The 18,536-nt window shown below is 32.1% G+C and overlaps 1 protein-coding gene across 1 annotated transcript in view; it reads right to left on the bottom strand.

Annotated features, from left to right (window-relative positions):
* The window catches only part of SEMA3A (semaphorin 3A), a 237,765-nt gene that overhangs the window by 106,519 nt on the left and 112,710 nt on the right, over positions 1-18,536 (bottom strand). The window contains exon 5 of the mRNA XM_059074056.2: positions 1,821-1,914. Coding sequence (XP_058930039.1) covers positions 1,821-1,914 — 94 coding nt within the window. The remainder of the gene's footprint in view (positions 1-1,820; positions 1,915-18,536) is intronic.

Below are 18,536 nucleotides of genomic sequence, written 5' to 3'. Positions count from 1 at the left end.
AATTTAAATAAGTATAGCCTGCAGGTTCAAACAAGATAGGACTCCTCCCCTTCGTTTAAGACAGTTTTCAAATTTCTGTGTGTGCACTTAAGGAAGTCATCCACACGTAATCACTAGGCTATCTGCGAATAGGAAAATTATAAGTGTGTTACATTTGCTGAATTCCTTCAGGTCTTAAACTTTTGTTAAAGTGCTCCATAAATGGATCAAATGGACTGAAATTGTCTACATTTCCAAAGCAATAGAGGAGATAATTCACGCTGTAATGGTTTTATTCTTAATAGTAAAAGGATCAGTGAAACAGTGATAAACACTAGAGAATACTGGAAAAAATATATTTTCAAGTTAATGCTGTAGTCAGTATGACTAGAGTCTTACTTTGTTGAAAAGAAAAAAGACTATTATTTTAAATAAAAAGGCTAAACTTTATGAAATTATTATATGTCAAATAATAGCCTAAATTTACCTTTTAAAAATCTAGATGTATTATTCAAAATTCTATTAGAATGTTTACACCTGAAAAGTTTCACTTATTATTTTTTCGTGTTATCAAATAATTACTTTCTATATTTTATAAAAAAGAAAACAAAAGGAAAAAGAAAACAAAAAGCTACATAATTTCTACATGATTATATAAAAACATATATTCAGGAGTAAGGTAATGACCCAGAATCTTCTGTAGGTTGTTGACATACTCAAAAGGTTGTTGGCATACTCAAAAGTTAAAACAAGAAAACAAAAAAAGAAAAAGAAAAATTGTTTAATGATATATCACTTTTTGTGTATTATTTAATCCCAGGCCAGAAGTGGTTAAAAGAATGTGGAAAGAATTCTCTATTTTTTGAAACAAACTAAAGTTTTCTCCTTCTGCCTACTTCTATCTTCCTCTTTCTATCCTTTTGAACTATGTCTAAGCATTCACCACCTATCTGCAATTTTGAAGTAAAAGAAGAAAACTAGAAAGGAAGATGGCTAAAGAAAAGGGCACAGGGCGCTTCCCTGGTGGCGCAGTGGTTGAGAATCCGCCTGCCGATGCAGGGGACGCGGGTTCGTGCCCCGGTCCGGGAAGATCCCACATACTGCGGAGCAGCTGGGCCCGTGAGCCGTGGCCGCTGAGCCTGCGCGTCCGGAGCCTGTGCTCCGCAACGGGAGAGGCCACAACAGTGAGAGGCCCGCGTACCACAAAAAAAAAAAAAAAAAAAAAAAAAAAAAAAAAAAAAAAAAGAAAAGGGCACAGGAAATACATAAAATGTTCTGTTAGATTAAAAAAAGAAGAAGAAGAAGCCCTAAAGTCAGCAAAGATGAATACAGAGGGACTTTGTCAACTCACGGTGACATAAGGGGTCTCTGTCAATTGTACTACCATTTAGTTGGATTGTGCTGATTAAGCTGACCAAATGCTGAGAGTGTGACAAATCTTGGGACTGCAATTAACAACCTAGAGTGAATCTCATTCTTTCCTTCTGACCTGTCAAAATTCCCCCTTGAAACACCTCTTCCCAAAAAACCAAAATCAAAACCATATTTTTACAAAACAAAAATTGTAAAGGTCTAGGGGGATGTATAGTGACTGAGCAGCCAATCTTAAAGATACTATTAAACCATTCTGATTAAAAAGAATCATAGACTAGATAGTACAATAATCAAATCAGCATTTAGTGTTTCTTCTTCATTTTCAAAATATTTGAAAATATCTCAACTGACATACTCCTAAAATATTTTATGATTAATAATGAAAAATCTTGGTATATAACAAGGAACATGCAATCTGGCTATTATCTGTAGAAAATTCACTGTTTAGCTGACTGTTGACTGAGTACCTATTAAAAGAGATGCCGTCAGCAGTTTAGGGTCATATGGGCTCTTCCCACGGCCATTTTCAAAATGTGAGTCTTCCAGCTTAAAAATGTTGTCCTGTAGAAAAGAAAAAGAAGAATTCAATTTATTTATAATAAAAAGTATTTTTAACATGCCAGTTAATCAGATAGAGGTTGAGTATTCTTCTGCACTATCAAGGTATATTATTATTTGGTAAACTTTAGAGATGACAGAATAACTTAATGGGGATAAAACCTAGCTATTACTAGACAAATATCTATTTAGCTCGGTGATTTTTAGTAGCATTTAGCATGTTGCAAGTAATAGTGTGTAAGTGAACTCTAAAGGACAAGCATGCTATGATGAGTGATCATTTTATCACATAGGTATGCTAAGAGCTACCCTAATGGCTCTTGAAAGAATGTTAAATTTAAACAAATAACTCCTTTACTTCCTTCACATAGAGAAAAAATAACAACTCACTACATTAGATGTCTGCAAGAAGATACGCTATCTCACTTTTCTGTATGTACTTTACAGAAGGAAACAGTCATAGCAGTCACGTCCTCCACTCTGCCATTCCTACAACTTTGATGCTTACAAGCTCCTCAAGCATTTTAAAATTACTCACCTTGGAAGGTGGAAGGTACCTGAAACTATCCTTATCAATTTCTCTAAGTGGGAAATATCAAACTGTTTATTAGAATGGGTGTGCCTGGAGATAGCATCCTTAGGACAACAAGCACAGAGGTGACACATTTTTATCACAGGTAAGTCTGCTCAGTTGAGGCTCAAGCACCCAGAAACTTAAGTGAACATGTGACTATGGTAGAAAGTATGCCAGAAAGCACTGCAACAAAAACCTTAATAAGGAGAAAACTAACTCATGCTTAAGACACTGTCCTCAGAATGTGAGGCTCCTATATGACAGTGGAGTAAACTGGGGTATTTCTGAGCATTCTTTTCAGAACCAAGTGCTCTGGAAATTAATTAGGTCAGAATATGTATGCATTTTCCAGTAGCACATTAACTTGTCCACAGACTGAAATAAAATACCTTTTTCGGCAATTTCTTTACTATTCACATAAAAGCATTTTCTATATTCTTAGGATAGTCAATGGTGTTCATTTTATGGCCAATATAGGTTACTTTAGTTAACATTTAATATCTCTGATGGAGCTAATGGCAGTTTCAAATTATGACTCTTAAAACTCATTTGGGTTAGGGAAGAAGAGTGAAAAAGAAAGCAAACCAAAAATGTTTTCCATTTTTACTACTGTAAGTAAGAATTACCAAGTCTCCTCTTTCCTTGCATTGATTCTGTACTTGGTAAATAGCTATCCCTTAGCAATGATGGTTCTTTAGTTGAATTCTAAAATTTACACTGTGAAAAATTTATGGGGTTTCTCAGAATTGTGCTAAGTTGTAGTAGGAAGGGTAGTGAGTCAAGAGTCAGGCCCAGTTGGGCCAATGATTAGCTCTGGTTCTTTGGTTGCCAATTAATAACTCTGAGCCTTTGGTTTCTAAAAGTTAATGTTGATAAGGATATTTAAACTCAAATGTTTACTGTGAGGATTAAAGAATTGAAATAAAGTATTTTTAAGGCAGCAAAATAAAAAACAGACACTTTTTATTCTATTAATACTGCTCATATTACTACTACAACAAGAATATGAAAATTTAACACAAGTCGTTACTACTGTTGTAAACTTTCCTACCAGAACTTGAAAGAAATATTACTTAAAAACAGTTACATAAGTCACCAAATTATAAACTTATTTACAAAAACACATTTGTCATAGACACTTGAATATTAAAATTATAATATGAAATTTATTGCCATATACTAAGAAGAAGCATAGAAGAAATCTTAAGAAATATTTAGGTAAAAATTAGGAAACAATCCAAAATAAATATGCTCAGTAGATGATATACTCTCTACTTCCACAATGATAGAAAATATTAAAATTTGTCTATGTGATTAGTCCTCACAGGTTAGAGGAAGCATCAGGGAGAAGTGGTGGTGTGGCTGAAAATACTGTTATGAATATTAGTATAAATTTCTTGTCCTCATAAGACATTTTACAATACTGACAGAGATAGAGGAGCTATCTGTCAAAGTGTGAGACACTTGATGTCTGGAATCATGTATCCACGTTAGTAAGACAATGCCAAGGTATATGAGAAGTACTTGCAACCTCATGTTTAACATTTGATTTACAAGGTAAAGGATTAAACTTCATAGGAAGAGAGGTTAAGCATGTCAGTTACAGTTTAAGAGAAGATGAAAAACTATCCTTTGTCATGGTGTCAGATAATGTGTTCAAAGCTGGCCTCCTTTTTCCTTTCTGCCTTTTTTCCTTTAAATGGAACTCTTGTCCAAATTTCTGGGTTTCTACAGTGTAATTATTCTATATTTTTATAGGATTCTACTGAAGGGTAAAAGATTGAATTTCCTTTCCAGCCTAGTGCTATGGGGCCTGGAATAAATCTAATTTGCTTTCTGAATAGGGAACTAAAAGATATTTCTTACATACAAATGTTTGCAGTGTAAAATTCATACCTGTTACACATACTAATGGAGTCTAAGGCTGTTGGAATCAGACAGAAATGGATATTATACCTGGCTGTGCCTTTTATTATCTGGGCCTCAGGCAATCCCTAAACCCTTCTGGAACTCAGTCATCTATAAAAGGAGGATAGGAAAATCTCATAGGGTTGATTGGGAATATTTACTGCAATAATGTATATAAAACAATACTTAGTATGCCCACAAAAATATTCATTAATTTATTTTTTCATTGTTTATAGTTATCAAAATAAGATCATTCTTTCCTATACTGATTAATATCTCTCATGCTACAGTGGAAATACCTGCCTATATATTCATCAGTAGAAATTAAGACATATGTTTAAAAATATGTAAATACTTTGGACTCCCAAAATGCACTGAAAACTGTTCATTTCTATAGCTAGACCACAGTCCAGTTCAAAAGCTTTTCTGAACAAAAAAAAATCATTAGATATAATGTGTATAGAAAGCAACCTAAGCGTCCATCGACAGATGAATGGATAAAGAAAATGTGGCAAATATATATACAATGGAGTATTACTCAGCCATAAAAAGAAACAAAACTGAGTTATTTGTAGTGAGGTGGATGGACCTACTGACTGTCATACAGAGTGAAGTAAGTCAGAAAGAGAAAAACAAATACCATATGCTAACACATATATATGAAATCTAAAAAAAAAAAAAAAAAAAAAAAAGGTTCTGAAGCACCTAGGGGGAGGACAGGAATAAAGACGCAGCCGTAGACAGTGGACTTGAGGACATGGGGAGAGGGAAGGGTAAGCTGGGAGGAAGAGAGAGAGTGGCATGGACACATATACACTACCAAATGGAAAATAGATAGCTAGTGGGAAGCAGCCACATAGCACAGGGAGATCAGCTTGGAGCTTTGTGACCACCTAGAGGGGTGGGATAGGGAGGGTGGGAGGGAGACACAAGAGGGAGGGGATATGGGGATATATGTATATGTATAGCTGATTCACTTTGTTATACAACAGAAACTAACACACCATTGTAAAGGAATTATACTCCAATGAAGATGTTAAACAATATATATAATATGTATAAAAATTCTCAATTAAAAAGGATTACCCTTTTAATACGTCTGATAAACTTAATGTGATTGAGAGACACCAATATTGCTGTTTCTGTTACCTTGTGCGCAAGACTTATTAGATGTGTGAAAATACTGATCCCTTGGAAAAAAAGTCTGTGTTAATATAATTGTACATTCTATGTTGTCATATGTAGCATATCATGTAGACAACTGTCTGGCTGTACTTGGAAGACTTTTTGAAATCCAATTGCTACTCAATGATTTTCTGTTTTAAAGAGTGTTAAACAGATCACATATGCAAGTAATAAGACCAAAAATCTTAAGACCAATGCATACAATTAAACCACATAGCTTATATTCTTACTTGGGCTGAAATACTTTTCATTTTTAGTAATACATGAACAGAAATCTAGCTGCATGGATTCTAATTGCTTTAGCAGATACTGTGAGCATATCATATAAGTTATTGTGCCATATTTTATTACATGATTGCATCAGTTTTCAGCAACTGTTTTTAGCTTTCAAGACCACTCTTTCCCCTTTGTCTTCTGGATTTCCTGAATGTTATTAGACTGTGGTGAAGTAAGACATTAGAGGAAATAATAACTGTGCTAATGTCTAATCCAAAGTTTTATAAATTATAAACCAGTGGTGACATCATGGCAATAAATTTCCTAAATCTCAATCTTTTCCAAGTAATAAATTTAGGGAACAAAGCTGCAATTTTAGTTGTTTTATTTAATGATTAAAACATAAATGATGTTTGTAAAAAAGAAATGAAATGAAAAGAAAATCCTATGTATATGCTATAGAATAACCATTTTGGGTGGGAAACTATATAAACTTAATCAAACCCAATACTTGGACAGTATTTTAAAACATACATTATTAAATTTTTTCAAATTGCTCTTTCTCCTCTCCTGCTCTTTACAAAGATACTTTGTTTGCCAGTTTTAATGAATTATCAAGTATTCCTTGGTCACACCATATTTTTCTCATCTCTGCCTGAACTATCCCCAGCTCACCAGTCCTCAATCCCAGGGTGAACTTCCTTTCCTTTAAGACTAAATTCAAAAGTTACTTCCTAGGAGAAGTCTTCAGAACTTCCTGGAGATATAATTTATTAGTTTCCTTTGTGCATATCCTAATAAACAATAGTACACAAGCTATGACAATACTGGGTAAAACTACTAGCTTCAGCAATGAAGGGACATAATAGGATCTCATAGGAAATACTGTGACATACTGTATTTTACCAAAAGGAGATCCACTTGTGGATAAAATTCATCCGGATTTACTTCTCTTAAAAAAGTGACTCTAGATCTATGCTGTGCAGTTCTAATAGCCATGAGCTACATGCAGCAATTTAAATGAATTAAAATGAAAAATCCTATTCCTCAGTCACACTAGCTACATTTTAAGTGTTTAATAGTCACATGAGACTTGCAAATACAATATTGCACAGATGCAAACATTTCCACTGTCACAGAAGTTCTATTGGACAACACAGCACTAGATCCTATTCCCTTAGCAGCAAAGAGTAGAACTGAAAATTAGAGGCCCTCTAGGGAAAGAAAATTTGTCCTCAGACCACAATCATGGTAGAAAAAGTTCATGAAACCTACAAGGAAAGATTATAGTAAAATCACTAGTTTTTTATTTTTATTAGCGAGGGATTACCCTAAGTAACTTTTAATGGCAGGACAGATGAACAAATACATGTCTTGTATTTTTTTTATATGCCATCCTTCTTCCATTCAAATTACTTTTCCCTAATCTATGCAGGCAAAAATTTTACTCATTGTTTAAAGCTTAAGTCATAATACCAGTCCATTAAATGTTCATTAATTTTCCCCAGAAGAAAAAATATTTTCTCCCTGGAACTTGTATAGAAATCTATTCATAATCTCTTTGTGCCATGTGTTACCTTCAACCTTGCTATTCAATAATGCACGTTTTTCTTTTCTTCCTATTAAATACTTTTGAGGCAAGGGAAAAATCTGATTCATTATATTTCTCCCAAATACTAAGATAGAACTTTTCACTGAGTTAAAGCTCAATGAAAGAAAGAATGAATAAATGAGTGACCGTTGACTGAGGAGAAGAGGCACTAGAGAAAAACTATATCCAAGGAATAGCAAGGGCATTGCCCTGGACTCTCGGAGCTAATACTTCAAGGATATGACACAGATATGAACACAACTGGGCAGCAGAGGCCAGACTACAAAATTCAAATATTAAACCTAGCTTTAAAGTGAGTTTTAAGAAACATGATAATCTTTAACTTTTTATGTTGTATGTGTCACTATTAATAGATTATTGATACTTGTTATACACTTCAAATACGAGTTTACTCTTACTATAAAAGATAAAAAATAAAGTTTAATGACAAAGAGCATAACGTTACAATCCCTTTGCTTTTACATCCCTGTTCCTCTTTAATTTTCATTGGACCTTGTAGTTCATCAGTTATTATTAATATTAAGCTTGTTAATAAATATTACTCCTTTCAAAAGAGCCATTTTATTGAGGGAAAAGTTATCAAAATTGTCCTTTGTAGAAATTCAAAAACCTTTCTTATCAATGTAATAGCTCCATACTTCCAGGATAACTGTTTTACCTGACCATTTTTTACTTACAAAAATTACTCCATGTATCTCTGGGATGTTGGCTAGTGGAACATCAAACTGGAGAAGCTCTTTGGGCTTTTGCCAAATACAATTTTCTACTTATAAAATATATATAATTTCTTATTGGGATTTGTGCTTCTTTATTTATTTTAGAGACTTTCTAATTTATATGTTTTCTGAAACACTATATAAATATGTACAGTAAATATATATTGATCTGTGACTGTAAGAATTATGTTTGGAATATGAACGTGAAAGGTCTAATTAATTAATTCAATGAGCAAGAAATTACAATAAAAACTACATAAAAATATTACATACATATGCTATTACAATGTTTATGAAGTATTCGGTAGCTATTTCACTTAACATTGAACACATACTAAGTGTTAATAATGTCCTAAGAGTTCATCTATGTTTTTTCACTTAATCTTCAAACAACACTACTATTATTGTGCCAGTTTTACAGATGAGAAGCAGAGACATTTTCCATTTAATACTCAAAGTCATAAAGACAATAAATGATGGAGTAAGAATTTGATAACAGAACTCTTTCCAAATCCATGTTTTTAACCACTGTACAAAAAAGTGGGCTTACCATAAATATTACGTGAAGAAAAACACTGTGTGAGATGTACCTTATGATAGTAGAAACTGGAAACTACAGGAGTTCAAAGTGGGGATAGATAATTTTATGCTTCAACATATAAAGAAAAGCTTTATTTGATTTAGCCCTTTAAAAATGTATTTTGATGGGACGTGAGTGTATCTGGGAGTACGCATGTGTGTGTTTGTGTGTTCATCGGTATGGGTGCAGAGGGCCAGAGGAGCTCATAGAGAGAGGGCAGAGGAAAGCACAAATGCAGGTTAGTCCATCTAGAGGAAACAGCATGAACAAAATCCCCTCAAAATAGAAATAATTCATATGATAAGTAACATAAAATTGAGTTTAGACAATGAAAACTGTATACATATATTAAGAGATAAGGTGGATAAATAAATTTGAAATCAAACTGTGGATAGTTTTCTGTGCCAGAATAAGCAATTTAGCATGCATTCATGACACAGTGATAATTTTAGCTGGAGAACAATAGCATCAAAGAGGTGCAATATTATGATGAATCTGACAGTGACGCATAGGATGATTTAAAGATACATGAGCCTTGTGACAGGAAAAGACCTACTGCCATAGCCTGGGGAGGGGAGAATTAGCTCTTCTTACACATTACGGCAGTTTAAAGGAATTTTTTAATGTTGTGTGTTATGATGGTCAAGTCATTTAGCTTCTTTGTAGTTCACGTTTCTTAACTTCAGTTGCATCAGAATTCCCTTTAATATTCCAGTGAAGCTACGGATTCTTTGTTCCAGAAAATTGAGGCTAAGCATACATATGTTTTATAAGCAATCTTTAGGGTTTATTGACTTTACGTAGTCATGGCAAGAGTTTTCAAATACGCTATTCTACAAAGACCTTTCCATTTCTAACTTGGTATGATTCTCTCATCCTATCCCTCTGAATATGGACATTTGCTTCTGTTGTTCTTTGGCTCTGTCCTTGAACATAATACAGGGATTATCCAGACTTTTAAAACCCATTTTTGTTTTCATTCTCTACATACTATTATTTGGTATTCATTTATTTTTATAAATTCAGCTATTGAACTTCAGCCCCAATCCCCCTGCTATTCTAATCATTCAAACTTGGTTTCCTGGCCTGTATGAAATCTTCCATTTTCCATGGCTATTTCAAAATTGAGAGCTATTAAGAGGCCTTGGATCTTCAAAAGAATATAAGAGCAATTACGAATAATAAACTTCATAAAAATTAGCCTGTCAGAAAGAGTTACTTAACAATATACATTGTGAGAAGATACAAAAGAAATGTAACCCTGGTATCTGTCACTGAGGGCTGGGAAATTTAAAAAGTAGTGCTATGTGAATAAAGCAAGTATAATTTTCTGCCCTGATTATAATATATTAGTCCTGTCTTTGATTTCACTATGATTGCAACCATACTACATTAGAATTTTATTTTTCTCTACAATCTAATAAAACATTGCTGCAAGTGAATGACTGACTGCTAACTGAAAAAGAATCTCAGTGAAAGATAAGCTCAAGGAAAAGCTATATACTTGTAAGGATTTTTAGAATTGAGTATACTAATACCTTCTCATATTATTGATAATTAATATTTTTGAGTAGTTTTAGCTGTACAATAATTACAAGATTTGGTTTTAAATCCCAAATGTAGTCATTTGATGCTAAAATGTTTAGAGTCAATAATTATAATTATGCTTATTCAATAATTGCCAATACATTTCAAACATACACTTTGGAAAGTAAATTTTTCTCAGCAAAAGCCAATTAAATGATAAGTGTTTTGACAAAAATGTATTTTATCTATTAAATAAAAATATTCCAGTTATATAAAATATAGTCCAATTTAATATTCATGATATGGGCTCCCTTTCTAGTTACATCTATGCAGATGTTTTTCACTGAATATAATTTCTGTTCCTGAGGAATTCTGAGGATCCAAAATAGAAAGAAGGATAATATCCTCAGGGTACACAACAGTTCTATAAAGTTTATCTCTAGATTAAATGTAAGTAGGAATGGTTAAAATCGCTGATTTCAATTTCTATAGTCTGTTCAAGAATTGCTTTAGTAAGGTGGAAATCTTACCTATAAAATTTGTCTCCAGAGATTATATGGCTTTTCTGCGACGCAGATTTTTTGTTGTTGTTATTTGAATTTGAAGGTAGATGTGGTCAAAAATATTATTAATAATTATAAAATCTAGATTATATAACCCCTTGTGCCAATTATTGACTGTAAGCTCTAAAACAAGTTTCAAAAATCTCTTTGATGTGTCAACATTCTTATCTATGAAAATACTGCACATAATTGAAATGAAAATACTCCACATAATTGCCTCAAGGATTCAATGAGATATGCGAATTAACATAGCATACTTAAACCATATAGAAATTTACTTCATTATAATTTTAATTATCCTAAATTCACTATTAGTGGTACATCTTTATTATGATAGCATGTTGATAACTCATTATCTATGATAATGTAATACCTAATATGTGTTAAGTAAACATTAGCCAAGCACACTCTCCTAACTGCTTTATAGGTATTTACTTTTTTATCATTACAATACCCCTTGAAGTACATAGTGTGATAACACTAATTTTACAGATGAAGTAACAAAGACTGAGAAGAAATGACTTGCCTAAGGTCACATAGTATATAGCAGAGCCAGATAAACAATTTCCATAACCAGTAATAAATGCAGGGATTCTAAAAACCTTATTTTTTGTGTTTGATTTGCACACCATGTTACTTTATAAATACACATCATACATAAAGTGTTATAATAAAACCTCTTAAATCAACTGCGTTTTCCTTGTATTTCAAGCATATGTTAGGTCCTGAATTAATCTTAACTGAATTGACCATGACAGATAACACTGTATTTAATATATTCCCCATATTACACTCTAATACTGTAAAGACAAGTAGAAAAAAACTAACATAATTCTAACTTTATTTGCAGAAAAATATATGAAATTACTTTGTTTCCAAGTTTGTGGGAAATTAGTATCACTTTATTCATTGTCAACCCAGTAACAACATACACTTCTTACAGCTGGATTAAATAGGATTTGCCCTCTAAATTTAAGGGATCTGAATTTATCTGGGTTCCTCAAACAAACATCAGTGACATAATTCATCTGCTTTTTGTCGTCATTAAAATTAATGGTATAAACCAAGGAAAACAGAAAGCATATGTGTTCATACTTCATGCAGATTATGTTTTTAATAGGAGCTTAATTTGAGTTTATGCAGATATCTCATACCTGTCATGTTTTAATCAGTCAGCTATGAATGCCTGTTAACTCCCAAGGTATATAACAATGAAAGGGAAAATTTTATCTTGGCTAGAATGAGAAATTCCAGAACATGAACAATTTACTCTAAAATATTTTGCCCCAGTGAGACCTGGTAAAGTGATCTCAGTGAAAGAGCAAATCAAAAGTCCCCCAAAAGTAAAATAATAGAACAATTCACTTGATCTCTCCATGTGCATTTTAAGTCTTCTATGTCCAAAACATAGTTATTTTGTATTTGCCATCTTAAAATTTCACAAAGCATCAGTGTTTTTATCCTAAACTGTGAAAGTACGGCTATTATTTTTAACCACTTCCTTTTATAAATGTGTTTGTCACATCCATGATTAGACGCTGCTGGGGAATTTTATCGACCTAAATATAAATATGTCAATAGAAAGTAGCATATGTTCTAAAAGAAGTATTGGAATCTATTCATATGGTTTCTTTACATTTCAAGATTTTTTCATAGATACCATGTGGGAAGCAATGAGGCCAAAAGAACTAACATTTTATTTATACCAAGCTTTGTTTTAGCACAGCTTTGTCATTCAAGGGTTGTTAAAATCATACGACATAAATATATGATTTTCTTTTAGCAAATTAGCAAAGATTACAAAAATAATTTTTATTTTTGGCAAAGGTATTTTAGGAAAGCAATCCTGTCAATTCTTGGGAAGAACATAAATTTTAAAGAATAATTTGGGAATTAGAAAGCTCTTTAAAAATGTCCATATACTTTAACTTATTATTTTACTTTTGGAAAAATACACAAATGAAAATAAAAATTTAAAAATTAAAGCGAGAAGAGGTTCACCATGGTATTTAGCAGACTGAAAAAAAATTTAAATGCCAATAAGAGGAAGGTAGTGAACTATGACCTATCTACAAAATATATTATGATACAGATATTAAAATAAATGTTTATATTAAATATGTTATAATATCTGTAATTAATACCTTTGTTAAGTCACTGTGGAAGCGATGTGTAGTAATACAACAACTACATAAGTTACATAGAAAAAAAACTTGAAGAAAATTCATCAAAACATTGAATCTCTAGTTTGTTATTTAGATATTTTTTCTATATATATCATTTTTATCTACTTTTAATATTGTATACAATGATCATGCAGCCTATGTATTAAAAACAAAACCCCCCAAAACCCCAGGGTTACTATATCTTAAGTAAACTTTCAAATTGGCAGTGCATGAACTTAATCTGGCCCAGAGACATGCTTTATTTAGTTGACATGCGGTTTTGAAATCTTTACTATGAAAGCCTTTTCATGAGACTTAGAACTTTTCATAGGACAATTCAACGTTTCCATTGCTCCCCATTTGTTGTGTGTTTCCATTTTCATCTTTTTATGTCACCTGCATGGTACTGTAGGTATTTAAGTTTGCAACCCCTATAAAGCATTGTGAATTACTTAATTACCAAAAACTACATTGCATTATCATCTTATTGTCTCCATTTTTCAGATTTACTTCAAATAAAGTTTAGCAATTAATCATGGCTATACACAGAAGTTAATGGGAACTTCAAAGTGATTTGAAATTCAAATTGTCATAGTATCATAAATCTCCATAGCTCTTCACTCATTCTTTTTATATAATTAAATAAATCTATACATGCACTGCTGTTTAACAATGTCTGTTTTATTTAGAAAAAATTAACTGTTCCAAATATTTATATTTAAATTAATTATCCAGAATTCATAAGACTTGATCTTTAAGGCTGTGTGGTTAACTACTGCAAAATACAGGCAGAGTAGTCCTTAGAGAAGTACCCAGATATTGGGTGGCTTTTTTTGCTTTCAAATTAATGATGAGGAAGACATTCTATATCACGTTGAGTTGACTTCTGGGTCATTATTTCTAATCTACTACAGTAGATTATTATTTATATTGTATTATTGTATTGTTTATTATTTATTTATTGTTTATTATTGTATTGTTATTATATTGTATTATTGTATTATTTATAAATGTATCTCTCTCACTGGTAGAAGTCAGTTTCTGGCTATAAAGCAAGATTTTTTTTGTTATCAAATAAACAATTATAATTACACAACCTAGAACAAATCAAGCATTTTTACTTGGTTTATTTTTATTTATTTATTTTTTATGACTAACTTATTACTTTCCAGACAATGCAAGAACCTTAGAATATATCATATCCATTTATTGCTGCTTCCTCTGGCTGGTGAGCAATACATTTTTATTCCATTTTTCATGGATAGGTGCATCTGTCTTTCACAGCTCCTGGTTTTATGCAAGGAACTCAGCTCCAAAATTCTGCTTGCATGGGTCTGAGGCTGTGCACCCTGTCCTCTCTGTGTTTCTTAAGAATTTCTAATTACATAAATTTTATATTATAATTTCGTTTAAGAACTACATTTTGTTACAGTTGTGTTTTATAAAATTTGACAAGCTGTATGGCAGTTTTCTTGGACTTTGTTTTTCCCAACTAGAAAATTCCTAACCAGGAATTCCATGTGGATTCCTAAAACAACTGTTTTAGGAAATGATCTTTTATCCAAAAAATATCCTCATTTTGCCTTCAGTTACTGTTGAGGCTTTCTACCATATTCTAGAAACTGGGATAATTTTATAACACAGATCTTTTTTAAGCTTTCTATGTCCATCTTATTATCTTGTCCTGACGTCTACGATAAGTCTCTACTGTGAATCTTTCATTGTATCTGTAATTCACATATACACAGATTTCAAGAAGTTCCCTCTTCAGTAAGACTTCTATGCTACCTTGTATAAAAATGTACTTCCTTCCTGTACATTCACATCTGCCCTGGTAGGTCCGATAGCTGGAATCACTATATCATATTGATCCTTTCCTACCATCTAAAACGCTAGACCCTCAATTTCTGTCAAATATTCCAATCATCGTTGTATTACTTACTCTTCTACCACTGGTAAAGATCATTTTCACCACTGGTAAAAAGCATCCTTGTCTAGCCTGAAATCTAAAAGCCACTATATTAGGTTGCTACAAGAACATCAACCACACTACTTTAGAAATACATCTTCTTAAGGAATATTTCCTATCTATCTACCTATATGAGTTTTCTATTGCTATGCAACAAATTACCACAAACTTAGTGGCTTAAAACAACACCTATTATAGCCCAGTTTCCGTGGGTCAGAAGTCTGGGCAAAGTTTCGCAGGAACCTCTGCTCGAGATCTCATAAGGCTGAAATCAAGATGTCAGCTGGGGCTGCAGTCTCTTCTGATGCTGAGGGTCTTCTTCCAAGCTCATTCAGTTTTTGACAGAATTTAGCTCCTTATAACTAAAGAACTCATAGTTACTACCATCTTCTTTGAAGACAGGGGAACTCACTCTTCTCTACTTGGTTTATTAACTAGAATGTTTGCTGTTGAAAATCATACCTTACACCTAAAATAACCATTTGCATGGACTGGACATTTATGTCATTGAAGATGACATTTTCAATTACAGAAAACATAATAAGTCATCATTATAAATTATTTTAAGAGTAGTTGAAAGCTCAACTAGTATCTTGCTCAGCTTGCTGATGCCCATTTATTACTCTTAAAATAATACATTTTATTCCCTGTCATTAAGAACTACAAAATTTTAGGTGTGGAGAGAATAGTAATAATACATAAAGACCGAGAGTAGTATAAAATTGAATACTGTAGATATGACATATATTTCTACATACTTCATAGCATACAAATTCAAAATGAAGAGATGTTTTTAATAAGTTGAAGAAAGTACATGATATATTTGTGGCATAATTAGAAGAATGAACCAACCTGAACAATGAACTGATATGGGAATAACAGGAAAGAAAAATTTAGCAAAACTATATTTTCTAAGTGTCTTGGCATTGTTAAATTCTTTTAAATTGTCAATATTTTCCAAACTGTTTGATCAATATTGATGGGTAATATACATAATTACAGTTAGAAAGCCCTTAAACATATACATATGTTTATATATATGTATATACATATATATATATAAGGAAAACCTGGAAATATGCAGATAGCATAACCAAGTTATGCTAGACTAATTATATTTATATGGATATGTAGTTATAAATATGAATGCATATATGTACATATAAACACATTTGCATATATTCTATATATTTGATCTCATATATTATATATTACATCTAAATATATATATAACTTAATATTATATATATTTTAAGGTACTTCTTAACCATGATACTGGGTTTACAATTTTTTAAACATACAGATGCACACAAACTATATTGTATATTTTAAAGGTTAAGAGAACAAAACACTTTTTTTCATTTTTAATTATGAGATTGACTAAAGGTTCTCTGTTTTAATTTCTGCCCTCTTCCTTGTTTTTTCTTTCTAACATTGAGAGCAAGATTAAGGATGGCTTTCCGCATGGTGGTAGAAGAAAAATACTTATAAAAGGAGTCTACCTTTTGGGGTAGCTTTTCAGTTTGCCCGGTAGTTTTGGTTTGATGCTGCTTCCTTAAAATTATTTTATCATCATCTTAATTATCCATGCTACTGTTGTATACCAACAGTAATGAATAGCACTAGCCCATTATTAATGCCCATTTATTACTCTTAAAAAATATATTTTAATCCGTGTCATTAAGAACTGGAAAATTTTAGATGTGGAGAGAACAGTAACACATAAAGACCAAGAGCAGTATGAAGTAAATACTAAATACTAGCAGTATAAAATAAAATAAATAAATACTAGCAGTATAAAATTGAATACTGTAAGTTATGACATATATTCCTACATATTTTGTAGTATACAAATTCAAAATGAAGAGATGTACAGAGAGGCAAGAAGTATATGCTCTTGAAAGACTAGAATATATTACGTATGTTTCATTCATTTTCAAATTGTGAATTATTTATTTGGGCTGAATTCTAGATACAAAGCTATATAACAAGGATGAGCAGCAGGTAGGGGAAAATGGAAAGAACTCAAGATGATAACAAAAGAGTGTAAAAGATAATGAAAATGGCAGTAGGTACACTGTGGAGTGGAAATTTAGGTAATTTCTAATATTATTGTCATCATTGAAGAATCCTGTATTACTAAATAAAGAAAAGACTATTTGAAAAAGAAATACTTTTTTTTGGTCATCTTTATGTTTAATCTGGCATACAAGTGGTGTTCCTTAATTTAAAAAGAAAAGGTTATACTATATTAAATCTTGTAAGAATTTAGTCTTGAGGTCCTTTTTAAGATATGACCAAGGAAAATCTAGAAGCATCTTGATTATAAAAAATTATACAGGCAAAGTCCATAGTGGTGTTAGCTTTTGAGCTCAAGGAATTCCTATATCAACCAGTTATGAAGTCTAACAAGAAATTCAAGCCATCCAAAACCTGCACGTGGATAGAAAAACTAAATTTTGGCTATATTAAAACACTGCAGGTGGCATGCTCTCAGAGTAGTCATCCATACCTAAAAGTACATAGTCAAATCTTGTATGAAGTGCACAGGATCATTTAAATAATATATAATGCCAACTGCTAGTGCTATTCATTACTGTGTCATTATAGTTATAATCAAAACAGAGGTTTCATCCTTAAAATTTGATATTAGAATTTAATCAGTAGGATACGACTTCACAGAAACATATAAAAACATTTATAACGAATGTCAAAATGCGAAGGACATCCAAATTTGATTGAAATCTAATCACTTAAAATTATTTTGGTAAATAAACCAATTTCTGATAACATTTTCTATATTTATATTGAAGGGCATTAAATTATGATCACCTTATAAGGGATCTATTTATCGTATCTATTTACTATATGTATGTTTTTACTGATATTTACTAATATAATCAACTAAATACAAATGTAATTAACTAAATAATAATTTGAAACCACATTTATCTAAAAATACATACTTCTGGGCTTCCCTGGTGGTGCAGTGGTTGAGAATCTGCCTTCTAATGCAGGGGACATGGGTTCGAGCCCTGTTCTGGGAGGATCCCACATGCTACGGAGCAACTAGGCCCGTGAGCCACAACTACTGAGAATGCGCATCTGGAGCCGGTGCTCCGGCAACAAGAGAGGCCGCGATAGTGAGAGGCCCACGCACCGCGATGAAGAGTGGCCCCCGCTTGCCACAACTAGAGAAAGCCTTCGCACAGAAACGAAGACCCAACACAGCCATAAATAAATAAATTAATTAATAAACTGCTACCCCCAACATCTTCTTTAAAAAAAACAAACATACTTCTTTAGTATTGTCTGTAATAAATGTAAATAAAACCAAGATGATGACTGACTCAAATAAGGGATAACCATGGCCTCTAGATAGTCTAGATTTATTAATATTACTATTTTATGCAATCCACCAAAATAAATAAAAACACTGAAGTTCAGAGAGAATAACTGATTATTTAGTATCTCAGTTTTAGAACATTTCCACCAAATAATTCTGCCTCTTTCCATGGTCACCTTTGTGTGTTACTGCTACAACATTTATTCTTAAATCCATAGTTAATTCTGTAAAAGACATTATTCTAAATACAAGCTACATTTCAAG

Source organism: Kogia breviceps, chromosome 9, assembly GCF_026419965.1.
Source record: "Kogia breviceps isolate mKogBre1 chromosome 9, mKogBre1 haplotype 1, whole genome shotgun sequence".
Classification (NCBI taxonomy): Eukaryota; Metazoa; Chordata; class Mammalia; order Artiodactyla; family Physeteridae; genus Kogia; species Kogia breviceps.
This window is presented reverse-complemented; position numbering and strand designations above follow the sequence as displayed.